Source organism: Puma concolor, chromosome A2 (assembly GCF_028749965.1).
Source record: "Puma concolor isolate L17-30 chromosome A2, mPumCon1.1.hap2, whole genome shotgun sequence".
NCBI lineage: Eukaryota > Metazoa > Chordata > Mammalia > Carnivora > Felidae > Puma > Puma concolor.
Window position 1 is genome coordinate 132,087,196 of NC_141668.1, and position 23,992 is coordinate 132,111,187.

General features: G+C 41.9%; 1 protein-coding gene and 1 long non-coding RNA gene across 3 annotated transcripts; one reads left to right on the plus strand and one right to left on the minus strand.

The window, feature by feature from the left end:
- Window positions 1–2,077: 2,077 nt before the first annotated feature.
- LOC147583517 (uncharacterized) lies at window positions 2,078–8,249 on the minus strand. Its single transcript, XR_015248287.1, has 2 exons — window positions 7,558–8,249; window positions 2,078–3,775 (listed from the first exon to the last, which is right to left on the minus strand). It is a non-coding gene; the product is annotated as an uncharacterized LOC147583517 (long non-coding RNA).
- On the plus strand, window positions 6,939–22,840 carry PROK2 (prokineticin 2). Of its 2 annotated transcripts, XM_086697590.1 has the most exons (4): window positions 6,939–7,323; window positions 10,703–10,828; window positions 19,771–19,833; window positions 21,182–22,840. In XM_086697590.1, the coding sequence occupies exons 1-4, from the start codon at window positions 7,228–7,230 to the stop codon at window positions 21,284–21,286; spliced, it is 390 nt and encodes a 129-aa protein (XP_086553716.1). In that variant the 5' UTR covers window positions 6,939–7,227; the 3' UTR covers window positions 21,287–22,840. The 2 variants fall into 2 exon arrangements, with proteins under 2 accessions (XP_086553716.1, XP_086553717.1); XM_086697591.1 differs by lacking the exon at window positions 19,771–19,833 and having other exon boundaries at window positions 7,158–7,323.
- Window positions 22,841–23,992: the final 1,152 nt, after the last annotated feature.

The window sequence follows — 23,992 nt, forward strand, 5'->3', positions numbered from 1 at the left end:
CTGTAAAATGGGAATTGTGATAGTAGCTACCCCAGAGAATAACTGGAGGTCTTATAGAAAATGTATTGAAATTTATTAGCACTACCATGTGCAAAGCATAGAAATAGCCATCCTTTACATTTGGAAATGGAGGCTCTGTTAACTGGTTTGTGCCTTAAATTCCTATGCCCAGATGCCTTATTATTCCAAGGCCTTTCCCTTAGCAGAAAAATAGATCTCCAAATATGGGGGAGAAGAACAAGTTGCTAAGTGAAATTTACTTGCATGGATAGCTAATAAATGTTGATAGAGGTAATTAACTAGCCCAAGTTTTTATCTTAAAACTCTTTACTATATGTGCTTTCTTTTTTTCTCTGTGGAAAGTTACTGAATATACTACAGATTTGCATAACAATCTCTTCTTTTTAATGAAGTACATGATATATAAACCTTAGCCTTCAGGCCCATGTTCAGTGCTAGCAATGAATATTAAATACATTCAGCATTTTAATGAACAAAACCTAAATCTTTTAGAAACATCTATTCATCCTGACCCCTCGTATTATTTCAAATGAATTTTATACTAATTGTTTTAAGAAAACTCTTTCTCCTCGATTATACTTCAACTATTTAAAAATAGGTAAACTTTATTGTACATTATCACTTGAATAGACTAAATAATTTTAGTGCCTCCACAGACAATTGGCTTTCAAATTGAAGCAGGGTGATTTATTTTTAAAAATAAAGAGAAATCATCAGCATTGAAATAGATTAAAATAGATGTCTTATTTAGAACTTCAAAAGCAATTCATTTTTCATATGTCACATTTAAAGCCTGGTTATTATTTTTAAAAAATATTTCAGACTATAATATGGGTTTGTTAACAAGAAAAGCCACTGTGTAATAGTACAGTGATGAAAGATGGAGAGTAAGAAAACAAGCAGAATATCTATTTTACTTTTTTTAGACCATCTAAATGAAAATCATTTACTAAGACACATGGGACCCAGCTATGAAGTTAATAGGTCCACCTATTATGTTATAATAATCAGAAGTCATAGGAAGAAGACATACAAGAAAGTATGTCCTCTAGCAAGCTGGAATCACTTTAAAAACTAGAGCTCCGGGGCGCCTGGGTGGCGCAGTCGGTTAAGCGTCCGACTTCAGCCAGGTCACGATCTCGCGGTCCGTGAGTTCGAGCCCCGTGTCAGGCTCTGGGCTGATGGCTCAGAGCCTGGAGCCTGCTTCCGATTCTGTGTCTCCCTCTCTCTCTGCCCCTCCCCCGTTCATGCTCTGTCTCTCTCTGTCTCAAAAATAAATAAACGTTTAAAAAATTAAAAAAAAAAAAAAAACTAGAGCTCCATATACATGGGTAATAAAAGTTTTCTTGATTTATATGGTTGAAAAAACATTTTAGTCTTCCAGCTCAAGATGTCAGACCAAACAAATTTATTGCCCTTCTGCCTCCAGTTCTACCAGGAAATATTGATTGACCACCTACTATGTAACAAGCAATTGAAGTAAAAGTACATATAACATGATGAACATGTCAGGGGTCCATCGAAGAACCAGTGTTGGGGGCAACTTCCCAAATTTGGGAAGCAGATGGGTTAAACTGATAACCCAGAGGGAACATCTGAAGTACGGTCCATACTAGGCTCAGGAAAATTTCATGGTAACAAATTTGCCCTGAGGACCAGTAGAAAAACTTGTGATTCCTCTTCTTTATTATCTAAAGCAAGAGTCAATGAGCTTTTTATACAAACTTTCTATAAAAGGCCAGGTCATAAATGTTTTTAGCTTTGCAGGCCATACAATCTGTCTCTGAAAAATACCCCACTCTGGGACTCCTGGGTGGCTCAGTCGGTTAAGCATCCAACTCTTGGTTTCAGCTCAGGTCATGACCTCACAGTTCGTGGGTTCAAGCCCAGCACTATCAGTGCAGAGCCTGCTTCAGATCTTCTGTCTCTCTCTCTGTCTGTCTCCCCATCCTTGTGTGCTCCCTCTCTCTCAGAGATAAATAAGCATTAAAAAAAATACTCCACTCTGCTGTTGTAGTGTAAAAGCAGTGATAGACAGGACATAAACAAGTGTGGCTGTGTTCTAATAAAACTTTATTTACAGAAATAGGCACTAGGTCACAGTTTGCCAACCCCTGATCTAATTTTTTTTTTTTTTTTTTTTTTACCATTGTGGCTATAGTATGTGATATAGACAAATAAAAAAGTTTAAAGGAAACTGGCCAGAATTTTATCCCCAGCCCAGCCTCTTCTCTGCACCCCAGGCCTGTCTGTGACTGCCTCTCCCACACCCAGGTAAATTTCCTGCATCCCCAACATCACTGCTGTTGAGACAAGGTGAATCCTAGGGATAAATCTTGGTATTTTCTTCACTCTTTATCTTAACCAACAGTAAACTCTACCTGTTTCACTTCTAAAGTGAATCAATTCACTTCTGTCCCTCTTTACTGCCAATGATGTTAGCAGAAGCCCCCTGGACCACTACAGTAGCCCGTCATCAGATCCGTCCTCATCTACCGTATCCCACCTGCAACCTCTTCTCCACATTCCCAGTAATTTGTTCAGCACATATTTGCTGAGTACCTGCTGTGTGCCAGTTACTCTTCCAGGCACTGGAGGCAAATCGGTAAGCAAAAGATATTTTAAAAAATTCTTGATCTCATAGAGCTTGTATTCTGGGCTATGTGTAGGGTACGTGGGACAGAGCAATAAACATAAAAGTCAATAATAGTGGATGCTCTTTCCAATCCCCAGCACAAGCTGATTCCCCTGCCTGGAGTGTTCAGCCCCCTCTGCTCCTGCTGTCCCCATTCTTCATGTCATTTAAATCCGGCTCAAGCTTCAGATCTCGGCTTATGCTTCTTTACTTTAAGAAACCTTTAGGTCTTCCCACATGCCGTGTCCGAGTGCACTACATCGGTTTCCTATAATTATATAATTGTATGATTGTTTGATTCATGTCCTTCCCACTAGACTGTAAGCTCTCAGAGGGCTGGATTCATATCTTTCTTGGTCATCATTGTACTTCCGGTTCCTCCCACATTATCTGACATATAGTAAGTATTTAGTAAATGTCTGGTGATTGAATGAATTATGGTTTATTACCCACCCAAAAGAAAATACCAACTTACACATTTATTCTTTTTCAGAGTCTCGGTATAATTCTAGCATAAGGAATACTGAACTCGAAAACAAAAACACAAAATGAATAATACAACGTTATCATTTATAATCATTCAAAGTTCAATATGCTCATTCAGGAATCCAAGCCATGGTTGATCCCTTTCCTGTAAAATACGGCCTTGCTCACCAAATTTCTGGTTCCCCTCAGATTTACGTTGTCCATCCCTTTGAAGACAGACTAAATCATGTGATTTGCTTTGGCCATTAAAACGTGGGCAAAAGTGAGAGACATCAACTCAAGGCAGATGCATTTGAAAACTGGTGTGCAACCCTCCAGTTCCATCCACCTGGGTTAGTTTCCTGTGGCTGCCATAAGAATCTATCACAATTGAGTGGCTTCAAATGACAGAGATGTATTCTGTCACAGTTCAGGAGACTAAAAGTCAAAAATTAAGGTGTGGATGAAGCCATGCTTCTTCTGAAGGCTCTGAGGAAGAATCTTTGACTCTTCTGTGTTCTGGTGGTTGCTGGCAATCCATGGCGTTCCTTGCCTTGTAGATACATGACTCCAGTCTCTGCCCTAGTCTTCACATGACCATCTCCCCGTGTGTTTCTTCCACGTCTCTGTGTCAAGGTCTCCTTCTCCTTTCTCCTACAAAAATACCAATTATTAGATTTGGGGCCCACCCTGGTCCAGGCTGACCTCATCTTAAATGATTATAACTGCAAAGCCCCTACTTACAAACAAGGTCACACTGACAGGTATGGAAGTTTAGAACTTGAACATAGCTTTTGGCTGGGACACAAGTGAACCCATTCTACCTGTGAAGCACACGTTGAGATGGAGCCTTCATCAGCCTGGGTTCCAGGGTTATTGCCGGGAGACAGGTTTGTGTCTCCCAGTTCACCTCAGTTCAGTCCCATGTCTCCTAGGTAGACCGGTGATCTGAATCACCTGCACCAGGACAAGTATTTATCCCTATAGCTGTTTGATGACTCCATTTCCCTGATTCATGCAAATTAAATGTGTCTAGGCTGTATACCATTTTCTTGTCTGTTCTTCCATAGAATATATTCCTGTTGATCATTAGTTTTTTGTATCTGCCATATGCTTATCATTGTGCTATGTGCCAAGAGGAACATGTGGGAAATTAGACACAAAGAGCCCAGTTATAAGGAGTATATAATCTAATCTGGTGGATGAAACAGAAAAAACTATCAGTGTTGGCTGAAATTATCAGACACTAAATAATATGACTTAATAAGAGGTAATGCTAATAGGGCTCATAGTCTGTTCTAGGTACTATAGGAAGCACTTTACAGGTATTATAGCCTTTCAACCCCATGGAGGCTATACCACATTGGGTTGGTGTTTTCTATTTTATGGGTGAGGAAACAAGCTTATAAAGTCTTTTTTTTTAATGTTTATTTATTTTGAGAGAGAGAGAGAACACGCACACACACAAGTAGGGGAGGGGAAGACAGAGAGAGAGAGAGAGAGAGAGAGAGAGAATCCCAAGCAGGCTCCGCACCGTCAGCACAGAGCCAGACACAGGGCTCAAACTCACGAACTGTGAGATCATGACCCAAGCCAAAATCAGGAGACTGACACTTAACTGATCTGACCCTTAACTGACTGAGCTATCCAGGCACCCCACAAGCTTAGAAAGTCTTAAGCCGCTTGCCCAATGGTCATTCAGGATTCCATTCCAGGTTGGTCTGATTCACAAATCTGAAATCCCACGGCCTTTCCTGTACTGCCTCTTCAATTCAGCTCAACCTTGATAGCCTGCTACTAGATGGTGGTCTCCACTCTGATCTACACAAAGTTTGGTTGTCCGTATGCAGTTATCCTCGGACCGCACTTATCATGTGGCAATATCAACAGGTTGTAGTAATAAATAGAATAGTTAAGCCACTCTTCAATTTCTATCTCAGCATTCTGAAGTTGGCCTTTCCACCTAACTGGTTTTTATGAACTAATCCAAACTCAACCTTTCATCTTTCCTTTTATAAGATGAAACTTTCAGACTTAAATTCTCTAAGCTGAGATGCAAAGATTTGTCGTATCAGGGGACTTCATGTCTCCTCTAAAGCATTAAAAGCAATGAAAAAAAAAACATAATCAAAAGAAACAACATGAAAACAAACCAACCCTATTTTTAAGTGTTTCCGATCTTGTTTCAAAACAGCCTAATGAGGATTGTTTTCCAAACAGCCATATATGAAGCCATCCACTTTTGAAATCTGATTTTCCTGTGTAGACATATCCTGTTTTCTGTGCTTGGAGAAGCAGGGAATACCCAAGCTGGCATTCAATAGCAGCAAAAATGAAATAGACCATTTTTTAAAAATTGTAGGAATGTTAAAATCCATGTTGACTGGTTTTTACATTTACCTGGCAGCATTCCCATGCTAGCGTTGGCATGGAGACTGGAAAAGGAAACTTTCCACCAATCTGTCACTTGCTACTGTTTCCACTTACTTTACTGTGAGTCCAATTTTAACAATTTTTTCAAAGTTAAAAAAGTTTTATTCTTTTTTTCTTTTCTGTTCCAGGACGTTTCTCAAACGTAACCACGGGTAAAAAAGAAAGCTTTTAAAACTCAAAGATTTGGTTTTCCAAATATTCAGCTGTTTAACATTCAGATAATTGCCTTCCTTTTTTTTTTTTTTTTTTCCACATTTAGTCTGAATGCTTTGGCATGGGGAACCCCACAGTCTGAAAGTAACTTTGTCCCAACTCTCCTCACTGCATTTATTAAAGAGGCTGAAAGAAGCATCTGCTTTTCAACAGTTTCTGGTCCTTAAGCGACCAGGGAAAGCCAGAGGTTCTAACATTCAGAAACAAAGTTGGGCTTCCCAAAATTTTGATGTAAGCAAGGTTGGCAGTGGCCACAGCTGGGTCTTCTTGAAGTTGTTTTCACTGAAGGAAAACAGGCTGGAGCTCCTTGGAACTAGGGTCAGAGACAGAGGGCAAATATGCCACTCATCCTGCCATGGGTAGTCTAGAACCCAGTAGGCCCTCCACTCATATTTACATGAATGAACAAATCACAGTGGTGCTGTGTGGCATCTTCCAAGACCGAGGGGTGATTTTCCTGGGCTGGAAAGTAAAAGAGAGAGCTGCCTACCTACAGTTCAAGGGGCCTCAGGCTGGCACCCGAAGCCAGGCGTTCTCATTTCCCTTTGGCATCATCCTGAACTGCTCAGCCTGAAGCTGGCGCAATGTTAAAGAAAGGAGGAAATGCATGCGAGGAAAATCAGAGAGGAGAGGGTCGGGAACAGATGTGAACATAAAGGGAAAGCATTAGAAATGAAAGAAAGAAATTGGACTCCCACAGCTGTAAGGACAAACCCCACAGTGTCGTCAGGGATGTGGGATTAGGGGTGATTTTGCTCGCCCTTTGTTCTTTTTTCCTGTCTTCCACGTTTCCCGGCTTATTTGTTTGATGTGTGCCTTTTCTGTTCGGTTATTGGACCATGAGGCCAGACCCCAGTGGCAGTACCTGGCATGCAGCAGGCGCTCTGTGAAGACCTGCAGAACAAATGAAAGGGTTCCGAGGCTTCTGACCCTCCCCTCCCCGCTCCCCCGGGTGTCCAAGCGCCTGGCACGTAGTAGGCGCTCCCTAAACATCTGCACAGCAAATGAGCTGCAAGTTTTAGGCGTCGAGCACGTGGAGCTTTGGAAACCAGGACATTGAACGAGCGTGCCTCAGACCACAAAGCGGCTCGGGCGCGTGTGAGAGGCGGCGGCGGGCTGGAGGCGAGGCGCGGGCCGGGAGCCGGGCGCCCCGCGGGGGGCTCTGCCTGCGTGGCGCCCGGGGCGGGGGCGCGGGGAGTCGCGCGCCGGCACGTGCTCGTCCCGGGGCCGCCGGGCCGGGGTGGGCGCGCGTGTGCGCGTGGGGCGTGGGGTGTGTGCCCGCGCCGTGCCCCCCGCGCGTGCTGCCGGGCGGGCGCCGGCGTGAGTCACGGCGGGGCTCGCCTTTATAACGGCCCGCAGGCTCGCGCCAGCCGCCCGCCCGCCGCTCCGCGCTCCAGCGAGCGCGCCCCGGCCCCGCGCCCCCCAACGGCCCCCAACCGCCGCGCAGTCCCGAGGGCGCCATGAGGGGCCCGCGCTGCGCCCCGCTGCTGCTCCTGCTGCTGCTGCCGCCGCTGCTGCTCACGCCCCCCGCCGGGGACGCCGCCGTCATCACTGGGGTAAGCGGCCCCGGACGCACCTGTCCGCCCGGGATGCGCGCCCGCGCTGCGCCCGGGGGTGGGGGTGGGGGGGTGGGTCAGGAGGGGAGCGGCACGGGGAGGGTCGCCCCGGGCAGGGACACCTGCCCCGGTGGCCCTTTGGCGCGCTGGGAGAGGTGCGCTGCTCCAAAAGCGGCAGACGGTCCGGGACATTGGGTGCGCCTTGGAAGAAAAAGTGAGCGAAGTGTTACCCACCTCCTTTATCACCAACTTCTCCCGCTTGTTTCCGTCCGATCTCCTTACAAGCTCTCTCCTCGAGTTTGGTCGGTTTTTCTGTTAAGCTGAAAGAAGTTTGCTTTCAGAGTCTTCTCTAGTACTTCTTTGAGACGTTCCAGCCTCGAACCTTACAATTTGCGAGGCCCTTTCTGAAATGCAAAGGGGCAAGACGAATATCCCCCAATCCTGAGACTTGTCCTATGGTCAAGGAATTTGCTCGTCTGGCTTCCTCCGCAGAAACCCTTAGAAATAACTTGGTCCGAGGCCATGTGTGCGCTTTGAAAAGCAATGGGGGCACTTCCTTCTGTTTCCAGGGCTTTTTTCCCCCCCCTAGCGTCTTGAGGTTTTCCTTGTAAAAGTTCTCCATTTCCAGTTCCTGATAAAGCACCTCCAGTGCCCCGGTATAATTATGGAGTAGGTTGCAATGTAGGTGTTAGTTTCAGCTTTGAGAAGTTGTCCTCATCATTTTTGGAAGTAGGAGCTGATTCAGTTTTCTCTCCTGCTCCTAACAACAGTTTTCTCTGGGTGGACCCGAAGGATGAGTTTACAGTACAAAATTTAAAAATCTTGTCTATTTTAACATCAACAATGCAAAACCGCTACCGTTTCCTGGTTGTTCACCTGCTTTACTCTTTTTTTTTTTTTAAGTCTTAAATTAACACCTCCATGAAATTACTTCAATTATCTAAGTGCACATCATGGGATTTCAATAAACCTTTTATGTTGGAACAGATGATGCGTAATGAAATATTTAAATTTGAGGGAAATGTCATTGTATTGAGAAAATAAAGCTCCACTCTCCCAAGTTAGTTAATAGGGTTTATAGCATCTTGAAAGACCTTGCACAGTAACAGTATTTGGTTATATCCAATACGTATTATAAGCATTGTGGTATTTATTAAAATAGAGGTTTTTGACAAAATGTATTTGAATAGCTTTGTCAGTGTGGTTGGAAAAAAAAAGTTTTTACAGGTCTTTTTAATATATGAGTTGGAACATGACTGGGGTTTTTTTCCCCTCTTTCCCTGCTGGCTCATTTTAAATTTCTCCCTAATCCTCTGAGCCCAGAATTCCTCTGCAATATAAGTATCTTTTTGTTCCATTCACAGGACAACACTATTTGAATAGATCTGCAATGGGTTAAGGATGCGGGGCATTAGGCAACAGCTGTCTAATTAAAAATACATAAACCTATGCAATTCTTTGTGAATATTTCCAAGAACTGAAGTTTTTTGTTACAAAAATGAAATTTTATCACACTGAATGTTTATCTGTTAGAGAGGCTTAGCGTGGACTTACATATACTGTTTTTGTTGTTGTTTTACCTCAGTGATTTTTTAAAAAATTTTCTCTAAGCGACATGGCAATAAAAAAATGTAGTTATGTCTTCATGACAGGAACCATCTGGAGCCAAATGAAAAACTTAGTAACTTCTCGTCTTCAGGATGTTAAACATCCAAGTGATTGATTGAATTTTTAAAAGATTTTGGCTGACTTTTGATTGTCGTATAAAAAAGGGTTAGTGGGGCTTCAGAATTCTGGGTCTTGGGCATCTGTTGATATAAAATACTGCCTGAAACCTCCACCTTAAATATTTACCTTTTTTTTTGTGTAATATATGTCGTTCATTTGAAATTGATTTATATTCCACATAGATTTGTTAAGAACGTATTGGAAAAGATCACATACTGAACCTCTCATTTATGGAATGTAAAGGCCACATGTACGTGATTTCTGGCAAACGCATAAAAATTGGAAAATAGGAACGTTTGGATGTTTTCATATAAATGTCCTAACAGTCGGAAGTGAAAACTGTAGCTTTTGATCAGATAGTTGCCTTAAATAGAATGAGAAAAAAATTCTCATGAGGGAAATAAACCAACCCTGGAGCTAGATGGTTCGTAGTTTTTAAAGAAAAATAGTAAACAAGGGTGTGCTCATATATTTATGTTTTGAGAACTTGGGACTGGCCCCAAAACATTGAAGAAAAAGAACTGTTTCCAGTAAATGTAAAAAATTTGAATTTCTGTCTAAACTGTAGACTTTTTAGTTTTTTACACATACAGTACAGTATGTTTTACCTTAGCTCTAGCAAAACAGAGTATTGCACACCACTCAAACTAAGCTTCCTATTTTTTGTTGGTTCTAGGAAGGAACAGTTGTCCTTTAGATCTATTTTCATGCAAATAAATTTAGACTACATTATTTATTTCCATTTAGAGAGAGTATGAAAATTTCTCCATAGTTGATTCTTTAATTACTTGTATTTATAATTTTTATATTGGGAACAGATGGCCTGAGTAATCATTGTTGATAAGTGTATCTGTCGTTTGCATTTCTAAATCGGATAAGTCTTAAAGAATAGTTCCACTGATTTTATAATGTACACATATGTATATCCTAAGCCAATAATTTCCTTTTTGTAGGTTACTTACCCCCAAAAAAGCATAACAGTAGACAAAAGTCTTGGTTTGTCCATTCCCAACCCATGAAATTTCTTTCTTTAAAGAGGAAATGGTGAAAATCAAGTCAGTGGTGTGAGAAACATCAAGTCTCATGAACCAAAATGCAAATATTTGAAAGGGAGAATGAGCACTTTTAAAATTTACATCAGTGCCTTTATGGGTCTGGAGCATTTCATGCCAGATTTAGAGACCACTTAAATCCCTTTTTAAAATTGGGCCCAACGTATTCTGCAGTTAATAGTCATAAAATCTTTTGATTCAATTTATGTAGTTCCTAATGGCCATGTATGGTATAAGACTAATGTAGCCTCGTTTTTCAAGTTCAAAGCCAATTCAGCCACAAAATCCTAGAAAAGAGAGGTGATTTTCTATGTGCGTTTTTTAACACACATAACATTTTCTATGTGTATTGATTTAAGATTTTCATAATGTGTGGACCATTATGTAGGCCATTGTTTTTAAACTAGGAAAATCTCTTCTGATCAGATTTTATTCTAAATATGTTCAAGAAAATGAAGATTACAGTTATTTTTTATGCGTGAGTATTAAAATCCTAGTGGTTGGATATTTAAAGAGCCCTTTTTACTGCTAATTTTGGATTTCCTTAGCCTGAGTCTTCCCTGCTATCTGTATTTATCTGTCTGTCTGTTACTTTTCAGGCCTGCGACAAGGACCCCCAGTGTGGTGGAGGCATGTGCTGTGCTGTTAGTATCTGGGTTAAGAGCATAAGGATTTGCACACCTATGGGCAAAGTGGGAGACAGCTGCCATCCGCTGACTCGTAAAGTTAGTATATATACCCAGGTGCTCAGTGGTTCCCTTACGTTGTGGTAACTCAACTCCCGGCAAGGCCTGTATGGCATGAAACCCAGGGTAATGTGCTTGAAATCACAAGTGAGAGAAGGTGACGACGGGAAACCACGTCCTCTCCCCTCTCTCCTTCCATTATAACCAGCTGTGTCCTCTACTGTCCTCACCCTGTGAATCATTTTCATACCATGGCTTTCATGACCTTAGAAACATGTCATAAAAATAACTTCAAAACCATGAATTTGCCTAAAAATTATTTAGGACAATATAAATACAAATATCAGACGTACTGATAAGGCAGAGGTAAATAACTTTGTGTTTTGTCTCTTACTGAAAACCATCAATGATACAGTTACCTTGTATCTTAATTTAAAAATCCTCTATTTTCCCTCAGTCTACGCAGTACACAGTTCATAATCCTAGAGGTTAATGGCGTTTAATTTTCCAGTTTATTCTTTTATCTCAAGTATAAATATCCTAATGACCTCAACAACACTTTTGGACAGTTTTAGCAGTTAGTGGTATGACCATATGAAGGCAGGGTTGGACGGTGCTTTAGAGGGTGTGTTGTAGACTGTCCCGTCCACAAGGGTCTGTCACTTATGTTACTTCAGGAAAGGGTGGGTAGGAGACAGGAGGGAGCAGAAAAGTCTGTGGAGCCTGGAGAGTCTCAGCTCTTCCCGATCAAAACTTTGAAAATGATGGGATCTCGGCAGGCTTCCCCCAGCAATACCAGGTGACAGTGACTTGCTCCCCTAGTGCCACCTCCTGGTTTTACCCAGCAGCAAAGTGAAGTCCAGAGCATCAAAAGGCGTTTCCCAGGCCAGGTGGCTTGTTGGGAGGCAGAGCTCAGTCTTTCTGCAGCATTCTCTCTCCCTGTTGTATACTCCTGTTTTAAAATAGGTGGGGTGACCAGGCACTGGATGGCTCAGTCCATTGAGCTGACTTCGGCTCAGGCCATGATCTCACGGTTTATGAGCTCGAGCCCTGCATCGGGCTCTGTGCTGACAGTTCAGAGCCTGGACCCTGCTTCAGATTCTGTGTCTCCCTCTCTGTCTGCCCTTCCCCTGCTTGTGCTCTGTCCCTCTCTCTCTCTCTCTCTCTCAAAAATAAATAAACATTAAAACAAATTTTTTTAATTTTTTTTAACGTTTTATTTATTTTTGAGACAGAGAGAGACAGAGCATGAACGGGGGAGGGTTAGAGAGAGGGAGACACAGAATCTGAAACAGGCTCCAGGCTCTGAGAGGTCAGCACAGAGCCCGACACGGGACTCGAACTCACGGACCGCGAGATCATGACCTGAGCCAAAGTCGGCCGCCCAACCAACTAAGCCACCCAGGTGCCCCAAAACAATTTTTTTTTTAATAGATGGAGTGTTTTTGAAGCAAACTCGACCCCGCCTTCTACATGTAGTTTGGGGTTGAAAGCTGTAGTAAGGCCCACCATCTTCCTCATATGCTACAGTTGTAGATAACAGTTACTATTTTGACTTTCTCGGAGTAAAGGTAATGCAGTAAACTGGATTGTTTTAGTTCTGTGAGCTGTAATAGGGAGTCCACTTGTTTGGGTCTCTCTGAAGGCTGTTTGGCTTTCCTGTGGTTTCCTTGAGAAATACTTCCTGTTCCGCGTAGACCATCCCTCCTGTGGTTTTACAGTCATTTTAAAGTATGACATGCACCTTTTATTCTTGGCCGCTGTAAGACAGGAAAGGTTGTAAGCCGTTAGTTGTCTGTCTCAATGCCAAACTCCCTGCGGGGAAGTGACACCAGCCCAGTCACCCTTGGCATTGATGTCTCGTTTTTCATCACCCTTATCAAGGGCAAGTCCACGTTTGTACATGTGAGTCATTTGAGCCATTGAAAAGTCTACTCTTAACCTTTTCTTTTAAGAATGACATTCTCACACAGTGTTAGCATAACCTTACGCTCCCTGCATACTAGAGTCACGTGGCCTGCTTGCTAAAACAAGGAGAAAGTGACACATTCTACTCAACTGCTGTTTGTAATCATAGCAATTACAGTTGCCACCTGTTGAAGGCTGTGACGTACCCCACACTCTGTACTAAATGTTATATATGCTTTTTTTTAATTTAATACAAGATGTGCCTATGAAGCACATTTGTTTCTGTCCTGTGCTGCATACAACCACCTGCAGCCTCAGAGGAGACTCAGTAACTGGCTGAGGTCACAAGGTGATAGGTCGCAGAGAGACACCGGGCTCCATTTCTGTCTGACGCTCCAGCCAGTGTTTTTGTGGTGTGAATCACCATACTCTTCTGCCTCCACAAAAGCGGTTTCGTTGGAACGCTTTGTACTCCAGTTAACCAAGACTGGTTTGTGTGGGACGAGAGATAATGGTGTCCGCATGGGAATTTGTCACATCCTATGTAGTTTTGATGAGCTTCCCAAATCTGAGGTTATTTAAAAAAATTTTTTTTTCAACGTTTATTTATTTTTGGGACAGAGAGAGACAGAGCATGAACGGGGGAGGGGCAGAGAGAGAGGGAGACACAGAATCGGAAACAGGCTCCAGGCTCTGAGCCATCGGCCCAGAGCCTGACGCGGGGCTCGAACTCACGGACCGCGAGATCGTGACCTGGCTGAAGTCGGACGCTTAACCGACTGTGCCACCCAGGCGCCCCATAAAAAAGAGAACCAAATAGTGTTTCCCTGGGTTTCTAGATAACTTCCAGTTCAGGTCTCGTGCAAGGTCATTTCTGAGAGTAAACAAAATCATTCTTCTCCCATAAACCCAGGTACATCTCTGCACTTTGTTTTTACCATAGTTTTAATAATGAAGTCTTTAATGGCAAATTATGGTTTTCATATTAGAATTAAGTGATAAAAGAACTGAAGGATTAAAAAAAAAAAAAAAGAAAGGTTTCTTTTTGTCAGATCTTAACTTTTCCCCTATTCAGATGCCCACCTGAAAAGTTTTTCTAGAACTCAGTGTTACAACTTTTCATCCTGGATACTTTTCTGTCTTGAAAATACATTTTCATCGGTTATTTCAATGGCCTATTTTTAGAGTAGGTCCAGGAGTTATTATTTGTTCTGGGCGGAATTAACTTATCCTGGTAAAAACTAGTTATTTTCAGATTATCTCTCCACTATATTGTATTCAAAACAACTTGAGGAAAAAAATGTTTGTAAATGTTTCCTGGTGAATGTAATATATAGAATTCAACTTCAGACTACAGTTTAATAGCTCATCGGTAAATGGTAAAAATGTAGACACTGCATAGAAAATTGTATTTTAATATGACGTGTTCAGTACTTTCTTTCTTCTTCTTTTTTTTGGGGGGGGGTTTGTTTGTTTGTTTTGTTTTGTTTTTAAAGAAGGGTCACAGGGATCAGTGTTTTTAAAACACCAGACTGTGAATAAGTGCTGCTCCTGTTTAAATTTTAAACTTTCCATTCTGGCTTGACTTAGTCATTAGCCACAAATGTGTGTTTATTTTGATAAAGTGAATATTTGATGAATGAAATTACAAACTACAGGTAGGAATTGATAGTCGCTGGATTCAGTTTACTGTTTTATTTCAGATACATTAACTAACTTGTGGACTTTATAGTGACTGCTAGGCTATAATCTTATAATTGTACAGTTTTTAAGTTTACATTTGATAATTCAAAAGTAGAATAAAAGATCATCCTCCCTAAGAAGGACAGAGTGTATGTTTTCCAAATACATATTTGGTCAAATGAAAGTTTTAACATGTATTCATTTTTAACAATTTTCTAACAATTAAGGATGAATTGCTGAATCGTATGTCTACAAGGAGTATTTTACTGTTTAAAAAGAAAAACATTATTTTAATATTTTAATTAATACCAACACTTTTCACAGTTGACAAAGGTTAGCCATTTCTATCCTGTTCTGATTACTGCTTGGCTTTGGAAGTTTATCATTCTGTGATTAATACTTTTATTTTTATAATGTGTGATTTATTATTTTTTCTTTTTTTTTTAATTTTTTTTTAACATTTATTTATTTTTGAGACAGAGAGAGAGCATGAACAGGGGAGGGTCAGAGAAAGAGGGAGACACAGAATCTGAAACAGGCTTCAGGCTCTGAGCTGTCAGCACAAAGCCCGACGCGGGGCTCGAACCCACGGACCGCGAGATCATGACCTGAGCCAAAGTCGGACGCTTAACCGACTGAGCCACCCAGGCGCCCCTATTTTTTCATTTTAAACAACTGTGTTTCCTCCAAAAAGTTGTTTCTGCTCTGTTTTGTATATTTAACACTTTTTTGTTCCAGTTTTGTTTTTTGTTTTCTGGGTTTTACATATATATATATATATGTGTGTATATATACACGTATATACACACGTATATATATATATATGTATATATATATATATATACACACACACATATATACACACACACACACACACACACATATACACACACACACACACACACATATATATATATATGGCATGACACTTCAATACTTGACCAATATATTTTCCTTTTCTGAAAAAACATTTTTTTTTCCCAGTTAAAACCTGGGACATTTTTGTGTTTTTTTTTAAAGGAAGATTTTAAAAATTATTAGCTGTTTCTATTTTAAAATGATAAATTTAGAATTACAATGATAAAACATTGTAATTATAATTTCAGGATAGAGAGTACTTCTTAAAACAATATTAACTAAAATATAACTTATGTAAGTATAGAATTTAGTGGAAGATGGGTCGAAGAAAGCTTAGTACATTAATTTCCTCATGTTTCCTATCACAGGTGTCAGAAGCCACTATTTACATTTTCTCCCTCAGGGCAGCATCATGGCTGTGCATACAAGTTCATTGTCAGAAAGACTCAGAGGACATAAATATACTTTAGTCTGTATACTGACAGATATACTAAATATACTGCTGACAGTATGGGCCCCATAGCTCTTTGTTGTGGGGGCCGGCCTGGACCCTATAGGATGTTTTAGCAGCATCCCTGGCTTCCTCCCACTAGAGGTCAGCAGCCTCCTCTCTCAGTTGTAACAACCAGCCGTGTCTCCGGACTATGACAAATGTTCCCTGTGACAGTTTGGGAGATGGAAATTGTTCTGGTTGGGCACCCCTGGCCTCACACTACATTGTACTTAGCCTCACAGGACGCAGTGAGGGGACACAGCAGCACCATTGTATTAGGCGCCCAGCAGCTACCCAGGCACATACTTTGTGTGTCCTCCCTACCACACGGGGTACTTGTGGCTGCCACAGATGAGAGCCATGTGGGTCCCCTAGACCCATCCTTACCACCCTTACTTCTTGCCAGTATTTTACTCCCCTCTAGACCCAGAGGCCCCGGGCATATATGCCAACAGCTTCCCCAACCCACGTGAAGTTCCACACAACCCATGAGGCCTACCCCCTCATTCCCTGTTTTCCTTTACTCTTTCAGAGGGCACAGTGCAGTTCCATGTGAACCCTCTACTCACAAGAAGATAAATAATTGCATTATTTAGGGTTGTATGAATATATACTTACTCCAAAAAAAAAAATTGAAGAAACATTTTAAGACTTGACCCAATTCAAATACATTGGCGATCTTCCTAATTATTAAAACTGGAGACTGGAAGTGGCAGAAATTCTGAGATTTTGTGCTTCTGTTTTAGGCACTACTATGGCTATTTGAAATTTTGTGAACTATGTACTTTTGTTGACAAAAGTTAATGTACAAAACTGGCTTTATTAAAAACACACATAACTTTTTTATTGAGATAAAATTGGTATATAAATTATGTAAGTTATGCATACAACATTATAATTTGAGATCTGTCTGAAGTATAAAGTGATCACCATCCAAAGTCTAGCTACCATCTGCCACTGTTTCATTAACCCCCTTTCCCCATTTTGCCCGCCCCCCCAAATTCCTCCCGTATTGGACTAGTGCTTTTTATGTGACATGACCACAGTTTTCTTCATGTATGCTTTTTTTTAAGTTTATTTATTTATTTTGAGAGAGACAGAGCACAAGCAGGGGAGGGGTGGGAAGAGAGAGAGAGGAGCGGGGGAGAGAGAAAGAAAGAGATTGAGAATCCCAAGCAGGCTCTACACTGTCAGCGTAGAGCCCGACGCGGGGCTCGATCCCATGAGCTGTGAGATCATGACTTGAGCTGAAATAGTTAGACGCTTAACTGACTGAGCCACCCAGGCACCCTCATGTATCCTTCTTTATGTTTCTTTCTTTAGCAAAACTGACTCTGTTGTGAGAGAAACCACAAACAATACATTTGTTTTGTGGCAGTGCTATTATTTTCTCTTTAAAAATGCCACAAATGGATAAGAATCATGCCTTCTGGAAAGTTCTAAAGGTTCTACCTTGGCTATTTCTAGAATTTTCTGTTTGAGATTTTAGTCTATAAGAAACGGATTGAGTTAGTTCTAAAATAAGCCATCAAATTTGGACTGAATAGTTAGCTCCTTGGCTATATATATGCCTCTGAATATGCATCTTCTATATACTTTGTAATGTATCTGTGGCTGTTAGATATCTATTAAGTTTGTCACACAGTATATGTAGATCTAGAAATGAACGGGCCTGTTGAGAAAATGTCAAGTATCTAATAAGTGTATAATATCAGAAATGGAGTTCTTTGTCATTATGAGCTCACAGATGGAAGGGGAGGAGGAAAACCCGCTAAGGGCAGGTGCAGATAAAAAAAAAGAAAAAGAAAAATATCCTTGGCAGGGGGTGAAAGAAAGACAGATATTGAAAGAGGGGAAGTGGACTTGATAAGAATGAGACAAGGGAATCCAGGTATAAAAGGTCCTGCAAGACCGTCTAATCATTATGTTAAGATTGCCAGGGCAGATCTGGGCCTAGGCTAATACCATGTTGGTGCCCTCAATAAGAAAAAGAAGAATTCACAATATTTTTGATGTTTTATTTATTTTTGAGAGAGAGCAAGAGAGCGCACAAAGAGCAGGGGCAGAGAGAGCGGGGCAGAGGATCCAAAGCAGGCTCTCTGCTGACAGCAGCGAGCCCGATGTGGGGCTCGAACTCACAAACTGTGAGATGATGACCCGAACCGAAGTCGGATGCTCAACCCACTGAGCCACCCAGGTGCCCCCCACAATATTTTTTAAAGAGTCACACAGACCTATGACCTTGTGAACACACTGCCAGGGCCCTACCTAAGCCCTGCAGGGAACCACACGAGTGAAGGCCCTCACCCTCTTTGGCTTCGCAGTAAATCCATCTCTAACTTTGGTGGCATGAGCCCCTTGGGTCCCTGCCTGGTGCCAGGCATTGGTGTGCCGAGTGAGCAGAAGCCACAGGATCTGGGAAGGCCACCCCTCTGCCTTCAGGTGGCACATAGTCTGTGGTGGGGGCTTTGCCAGGAGAGAGGCCTTTAACACATATTTTCTCCAGTGTCTCCCGTGGACCAGGCTAAGTGCCATGTGCTCACAAAGGAGATTTCTTCACAAAGCTTCAAAGTTGGGGGATGGTGGTATTTGAGAAAAGAGCAAACTCTGGAAGAAAGTGGGACTGGGTCTGTGACATGTCCACTTTCAGCTGGGTGACTGCAGTCAGCCACATTACTTCAGCTCAAGAGGAAGCCACTTACGGGGTGCCTGGGTGGCTCAGTCGCTTGAGCTTCCGAATTCAGCTCAGGTGATGATTTCATGGTTCGTGCGTTCGAGCCCCACTTCGGGTTCGCTGCTGTCAGCACAGAGCCTGCTTCAGGTCCTCTGTCCCCTTCTCTCTCTGCCCCTTTCCTGCTCTCTCTTGCTCTCTCTCTGTCTCAAAAATAAATACGCATTGAAAAAAAGAAGAAGCCACTTGGCTTGTGTCAAAATGAGGCAAAAATCTGGCACACGGGTTTGGTGTGACATTGATGCCCAGTGCCTTATGAAGCCTGGCCATGGCAGGTCTCCACTGTTATTTTCCTTTGCTGCTCTCTTCAGGGTACTGAGAACCCACATGACAGGCCAGAGAGTGATCATGGTGTCTTGAAGGACAAATCACAAGACTGTAAGCACCATGAGGACACTTACTCATAGCTTAAACTATCTTGCTGGTTACCTGTCTTCCCTCATTAAAAAGTAAGCTCCATGTTCGGCAGAGGCCTTTCATCTCCTGCCCATCTCTGTATCCGTAGCACCTAGAACGAGGATGGATGTGCTGGTGACCCTCACTGAACTACTGCTGAATGAGTGAATGAAAGAAACACACTTGGCGTTGTCCATGTGAAACAGCCGGACGTGTGTATCATAGTTCTCGTTCACTCATTTCGGCTCCTTTTCCTTCATTATTGCTGCCCGTGTTCATTTTTCTCAACGCCGGCTCTGTTGGCACGTTGGGCCAGATAGTTGTTTGTTGTTGGGAGGCTGTGCTGTGCATCGTAGGCTGTTAAGCCGCATTCTCTGACCTCCACCCACTAGATGTGACTGACACTCCTTCCCCCAAGTTGTGACAAACCAAAGTGCCTCTGGATATTGCCAGATGTGCCCTCTGGGACAGAATCCCCCCCAACTCAGAACCTCTGGCCCATGCCAGTGGTTTTAGGTCTGACAAAGTGAAGCGCTCAGAGGCTCAGGGCTAGAATAGGTGATGAAGGTCCGGGGTGCTAACTTCTTATACGGTCCACGTGTGATCGTCTAAGCCAGTCGACCCGCACCCACTTCCTCTGACATGGTCTCCATGCCAACAACTGAGCTAGCCATCTGTGTGCCCTTTGACACACACAGTGACAGAACCATTCTGCGCACAAGTCTGCATGGAGCTGACGGCCGTGGCACCTGCGTGTAGGCACTGTCCTTGCAGCCTTGAAAATGAGGCCCTTGTGAAAAAAAGGCAGAAGGATGTCTCTGCCTGTTCACCCCATGCACACCCTGCCCTCCTATTGCTTCCCTCTCTTCCTTTTGTATTTATTGATCACAGTCATTTCCCTGGCCCTTCCAGAACCATTTTGGAAATGGAAGGCAGGAGAGAAGAAAGAGGAAGAGAAGAAAAAGGAAAAAGGAGGTAAGAAGGACATGAGCATGGTACCAACCCAAAGACAATGAGCAGAATAATCAGTCCTGACCGTTGTTGGACCACCATACAGTTGGGTTTGTCCTATTAGTTCAACCACAAAAGAAGGTTAGAATGGTTCTGTCACTGTCTGCACAGTCTTTCTTTTCTTATGTGCAAAGAAATTATTTAGAAGGCATCTGGAAGATGTATCTGAGATTTCCTCCTCAAGACAGATAATTGGTATGGGGCGGCCTCTTTTGGTGGAATAGAATTAGGAAATCCACTAGAATGATTACCGGAAAAAGCATCTGAATTGAGAAACAGAAAGGATGCATTTTTGTGCCATGTGTCAACCGAAGAAGGGTCCCTGAGGCATGAGTCTCTAAGAGCTTGCGTCTCTCACGTTACCCTGGCTGGGAGTAATCTGCCATCCCATTTCATTGATTATCAACTGCCTCCAGGCCTGGGCTGAAAGTTTCTTGCTATAACTTGCAAAGTAGACAGATTCTCAAGAGGGCACGATTCCCAGGGGAGGGAGAATGGATGTTGTCCTTTGCCTCTAGAAAGAATATGTACTTTGAGGTACTCCCGTGCCCCTCAGACAAAGGACCACCATGCCACTTGCCTCCTTAGCCCAGCTTCATTCGCGGCATGGGCAAGACTGAGAAATACCCACTGGAAGACTCTTGGAATGAATCCGACCTTTCTCTGCTGCCTCTCCCTAGGCCAGGGCTTGGTTTGTTCCATTTCTGTGACTCGAGCTTGCCTCCTTCCCTAATTTCTCTTTTGTTCTTCTCCAACCCACAACCCGCCCCCCCCCCCAGAATTTTGACCCCTCTGCCATCTGTGTGCAAATGTGTGAATTTATGTGTTGATCCTTGTCCGTGACTTCATATTTACTCATTATATCAATGTGAACATGCCCATAATGTTATGCCCTCCTTAATGAGCTTCATTAGTAGGATGATATACAGACCAAAAAATGAGAAGAAGTGAAGGCAGTGTAGCTTGGTGGTTAAAAGCTTGGTCTCTCTGGTCCAGGTGGCCAGCCAAGCTTCGAGTTCTGGGTATGTGACCTGGGGCAAGTTACTAATCTCTCTGTGCCTCCGTCTGTCATCTGTAAAATGGGTATAATTAAAGCATTTGTCATCTTCACAGAGTGGTTGTAAGGATGGAAAAGGATAATATATAAAGAGCTGAGCATATTACTTGATGAATAGTTCACAATATAACACCAGCTGTTGTTATTCAGAGATATCTCGAGAATTGTTTTTTGTTATGTGTGTTTGGGTGTTTTGGTGTTTTCTTTTGTTTTTAATGATTCCTGCTCTGACTCAGTTTTTTTCTTTTATCTTAGGTTCCATTTTTTGGGCGGAGAATGCATCACACATGTCCATGTATGCCGGGCTTAGCCTGTTTACGGACTTCATTTAATCGATTTATTTGTTTAGCCCGAAAGTAATCACTTCAGAGTAGAAACTTTAAATGCGAACAACCACATGATGTCTGTAAAGTCTATTTACTTGTGATTGTGCCCAACAAGTATAATATGCCAGAAAGAAATGCTCTTGCTTCCTCAGCTATCCAAGTAACGTTTCTATCTTTGATGTTTAAATGACTTTTTTTTTTCTTTTTTTTTTTTTTTCTGAAAGAGGATTTCTATTTTGGATAGAAATGTAGAGTGTGGGGCATTATGGAACCGGTTCTCATTTCCCTGTTTGTGTTTTGGCTTGGTCTGGCCTTTTTTAATGCCAGTAACTCACCCATTTTCACAGAAATGAGGAGAAAAAGAATTTGGTCTTTTGTTACAGAAACTTTTTTGTCTGAAACCCCCTCACCCCAGCCCTGCCCACCACCACACACACACACACACACACACACACACACACACACACATACACACACACCCTCTGGTCTCTTTTCTCTCCTCAAAGAATTTTAAGGCCCCCACTTATTCTTTGCCATTTCCCTTCTGGGCCTTCTAGCATTTTAACGAGGGGAACAGGGTTGTTAGATATCCTTTAGCTTGCTGGGAAAATCAGTGTGGAAAATCAAGCTTTTTTGCCTGATACTTAAACAGCAAAGGGTGTGTGGTTGAACTAGACACTCCACAATTTTCCTGGATGAAGCAGAGGTGGGCATACTCTCCAGCTTTCGTGGAACCTGTCCATGCGACAGAACCTCAGATCCGCTGTGTGACAGGTGTGAGCTCAGAAGGCATGGAAAGTCCATTTAGACCTTATTTCTAGATTTAGGGTTTTTTGGGTTTTTTAGTAAGAAACACTTCTCCAATATGTTACACTTCTTTTTCTTCTTGTGAAGTTTATTTTTTAAGTCTCATAATTAGAGATGTTCCAGAAAATGTCCCTTGAAGAGGAAGTATTAATTTTAATCTGGCATAACACTAGTTACCATTTTAAAGTCGGTATTAAGTTGTAATTTAAACTTTACTTGTAACCAAAAGGTCTATTGTAATGGGTTACCTGACATCCTGCCATGTGTCCCTATATCAATATTGCTGTGTAAAAATTCTGTATCAGAATAATGACAGTATTGTATATCATTTGATTTATTTTAATATTATATCCTTATTTTTGTCACAGTTGTTGTCAGTTTTTATTACAAGCAGATTTCTATTAGCTCACATTCTAAAATGGGTAAAGACCCCCCAAATTGGTAAAATAGCACCAACAGTATTTGCGTGTTCACTTTACATACAGGAAAGTTCTGTTTGCATGAAATTTTAAGGTAGTACAAAAAATAAACAATGTGTAAATCGGTGAGGGTTTTGGAACAAGAAGGAAACTTGTGATATGCAGAACTGGTTGTAATCAGGAATGGACTCATGGGATTTCACTGTATTGATTCAGCATATAGTGACCCAGTGTTTACCAAGAGTGGTCAGGCAGGATGCGAGGCGATAGCCTTAAGGTGATGCCAGTGGCCCAGCCTTGCAAAACCCACCAAGTACTGTAAATGGAATCAACGTCAACAAATAAACAGCTTATGAAATGTGTTCAACTGAGTAAACTTGACCATGCCAACCCACTAACCGTTGCAAAAAAAAAAAAAAAAAAAGAAAAGAAACGTCCGTTTTGTAGTAACTTAACTTATTCAGCCAGCGCTCACAGTTGCACATTGTGTGTAACTTTACCCTGGGGGCTAACATGTCCCATAAATAAATGAATGAGATTTTGCTGTACTAATTACCATATTTAGTCACAGAAGTATTATTTTTGGTTCAGTTTAGTTTGTGTGCAAGAAGCATTCCTCAGTGAGTTTGTTGGAAAAACATCGCCTTCAGCAAGTGAAATTATGGGTGAAGAGGCAGGCACTTCAGCCGTTACGCTAAATGTTGTTTTCTTGTAATGTGTGGTACATCCTTTTTCTTAAGTCTGAAAACTTGATTGGGTCAACCAACCATTTTCACCCAAGTTAAAAAGCTTACGACTTTTATAAAATTCTACTTTTACATAAACCAACTCAATAAAAAAAAAAAATCACTAAAAAGAGGTAGCTCGTAGTATAGCCATGAGAAAGAATGTGAGGTTTGTGTAGAAAACTCAGAACTATATCTACTGACTCACCTACTACCATTCAAAGAAAAACAGAACCTTACTATTTGTTAACCTCTCCCCTCGATTGTTATTTTTACTGGGGAATAACTAACTCCGTTCTTTGTAAGGTACAGCTTTATTTGGTTAGTGTTCTTTTAACTTGTCACCAGGGTTAGCATCTTTCGAATAATTGTTTCAAAAACTCGTAATCATGTTCCATGGAGATTCTTTAAGCTCACTGTACGCAAAGCGCACAAATTCCTGCACTATAAAGACTGTGCTGCTGTTTCTTCCCTCCTCAGGACGCTCTCTCCCTGAAACTGGGACTTCATAGGCCAGAATTTCTGCAAGGTAAGGCAAACTGAAAATTTGCGCAAGAAAAGTTAAAGTCAGCAATCTACTTTGATGTCATTATCGGGTGTGAATTCCATCCATGCTGGGAGAGAAACAGATCTGATGCCAGAACCTACGAGCTAAACTCAAGTGGACCTGTGGATTCCTTTGCAAACACTGACTTTCTTGAAAACTGTCATTTCGGACTTCAACCTTTTTTTTTTTTTTTAAAGCAACATCTTTTTTTGACCATAGAGAAGTCTGTGCTAAAAGTCTTT